Here is a 2192-nt window from a genome sequence, read left to right on the forward strand (position 1 = left end):
ACAGAAGATATAATAGCCAGCCAATTAGTCTAGTAACTAACGCCACACGACAGTCAGATGAGATAGTCAATAGGCATGCAACAATGAGCACCATGTTTCAGCGTCTGATTAGTGGAAGTAACACTCCCTGTCTCCTCTGTGTGTGTGTGTGTGTGTGTGTGTCTTCTCTGCTCCCCTGCCTCCCCTCTGGTAACAACCTCTGACAAACAACTATCCAATTGACCTTTGTTTCATTTGTTCATTAACCTTTGTTTATCTGGAATTAATTCCATTCACATTTAGCAAACAAACCAGGGCTCCTAAACGAGATGCGTCCAAAAAAGATAATAACCGCAAATGATGAGCAAACACGGGATGAACGTAGGTTCACTGAGCCTGAACCGTTCCCTGGGACAGCTGTAGACTGACAGTTAGAGTGACCAGCATCAGTGGATGGTGTGTCTATGTCTGTTTTTGTGTGTGTGTGTGTGCGCGCCTGTCCGTGTGCGTGTTTAGTGTGTGTGTGTGTGTGTGTGTGTGTGTGTTTGTTGACGTTAAGACATACGCCTCCCCCATTGCCTCTTCCTCTTGAGTAGCAGTGGATGCCTCACAAGGCTAGACGAGGCCAGGACACGACAGTGCTGACTATAGACTGACAGTCTAGAACAACCCACTGATGTTGGTGGACATTAGAGCAGACTTGATTTAACCCCGTTGTCTCTTAGCCTCTCCCTCATGCGTAGTAGTCGTCACCTCGAAGCAAGGTCAGGCCAGTCCATGACACTGAATCCATGTGTAATGTCAGGGGWGGAGTACTGCATGGCCTATGATCTGATTGGCGGATGTTGACACATTAGGACAGACACAATCCTATTCCTCTTGTGTGGTAGTGGGTGCCTAGAGGTTAGATCAGGCCGGTGCAGTACACCACGGTGCCGAAACGGTACAGTTTGTGGTGTCAGGAGAGAGGAGAGATATGGCTAGTGACATGATCATCACGGGCTATCGGGCTTCGCTTCATCACCAGGAGGAGTTTCACAGGAGGTCACATGCCCTCGTGGAGCGACAACCTCTCCTCACCCCTCCTGCACCCCATTTCCCCTCCTGCACCCCCCCATCCCTCCTGCACCCCCCCACCCCCCCCCCCCTCCACCCCATTCCCCCTTCTCTTCCTCTTCCTCTCTCCAATAGTTAGTATCAGAACTAATTACACAGACAGACAGATCCAGGCAGAGGCTCTGACTATGGCCCGTCATGACCGGCCTCAGGCGGGCTGCCAGGGAGCGGAGGGTATGGACCATGAGTCACCATGGCTGATGAAAGGACACAGTGACAACACAGTCCAGCCACCTTTCTCTCTCATGGTCATGAAGAAAGGCTTCATCTTCTGTCTCCAGACCCCTGGTCCGATCTGGCAGAGAGAGGCAGTACCTGACTGGGCCAGCAATAATGAACACGGCTCCGAATCAATTACCTTCTCCTGGTGCAACGCCAGTTTATCTCAGCCTCTGTCCCCTAGGCGATACCAACCCAGCTCAGCACCTGCCACTACGCAGCACCACCTTCTGCCAGCCTGGACAAACCCGCAGAGCTTTGACCCTTAAGCAACCATTATAACCAGGAGAGGGACACCCTGGCCTTACATCACCCAGGCCTGCTGTTCTCTCTGCTGGGGTGAAGAAGAGAGGATAAGTCAGGGAGCCTGTGTGTCTGCCGTGGTACCTACCCATCTGAGTCTGTGTGTGTGTGTGTGTGTGTGTGTGTGCGTGTGTGTGTGCGTGTGCGTGTGCGTGTGTGTGTGTGTGTGTGTGTGTGTGTGTGTGAGCCTCGAGGGATTAGGGAAACTACATCTCCACAATGTAACGGACTGCGAGCTTTAGTCACCAGCCCTGAACAGAGAACAGATACCAGCACCAGCCCACAATGACTGTTCTATAGCTGCCCAACTGGAACGGGAGAGGAATTCATAGCACCACAGACGGACGAGCGAAGACAAGACAAAACATCTCTTTGAGAATCATTCATTAAAGGGTTATCGCAACGAGCTATTTAATTAGCTTTGTAGGATTGAATGTTTTAATCTCCAGACTTGTATCTCCATTGCTGTCTGAAATCCTCGCTGTCCCTCAACTATAGTGGAAGTCTGACTCATTTTACAGACCATAATATTGTTTGAGTCAGCCTAAAGCTGTGTGTGTGTGTGTGTGTGTGTG

At 50.7% G+C, this 2192-nt stretch overlaps 1 protein-coding gene across 1 annotated transcript in view; it reads left to right on the forward strand.

The window, feature by feature from the left end:
• Nucleotides 1-1583, forward strand: part of LOC111951335 (metabotropic glutamate receptor 8-like) — a 129987-nt gene extending 128404 nt beyond the window's left edge. The window contains exon 4 of the mRNA XM_070434708.1: nt 1171-1583. Coding sequence (XP_070290809.1) covers nt 1171-1583 — 413 coding nt within the window. The remainder of the gene's footprint in view (nt 1-1170) is intronic.
• Nucleotides 1584-2192: the final 609 nt, after the last annotated feature.

The sequence above is a fragment of the Salvelinus sp. IW2-2015 genome, linkage group LG24, assembly GCF_002910315.2.
Source record: "Salvelinus sp. IW2-2015 linkage group LG24, ASM291031v2, whole genome shotgun sequence".
Lineage (NCBI taxonomy): Eukaryota > Metazoa > Chordata > Actinopteri > Salmoniformes > Salmonidae > Salvelinus > Salvelinus sp. IW2-2015.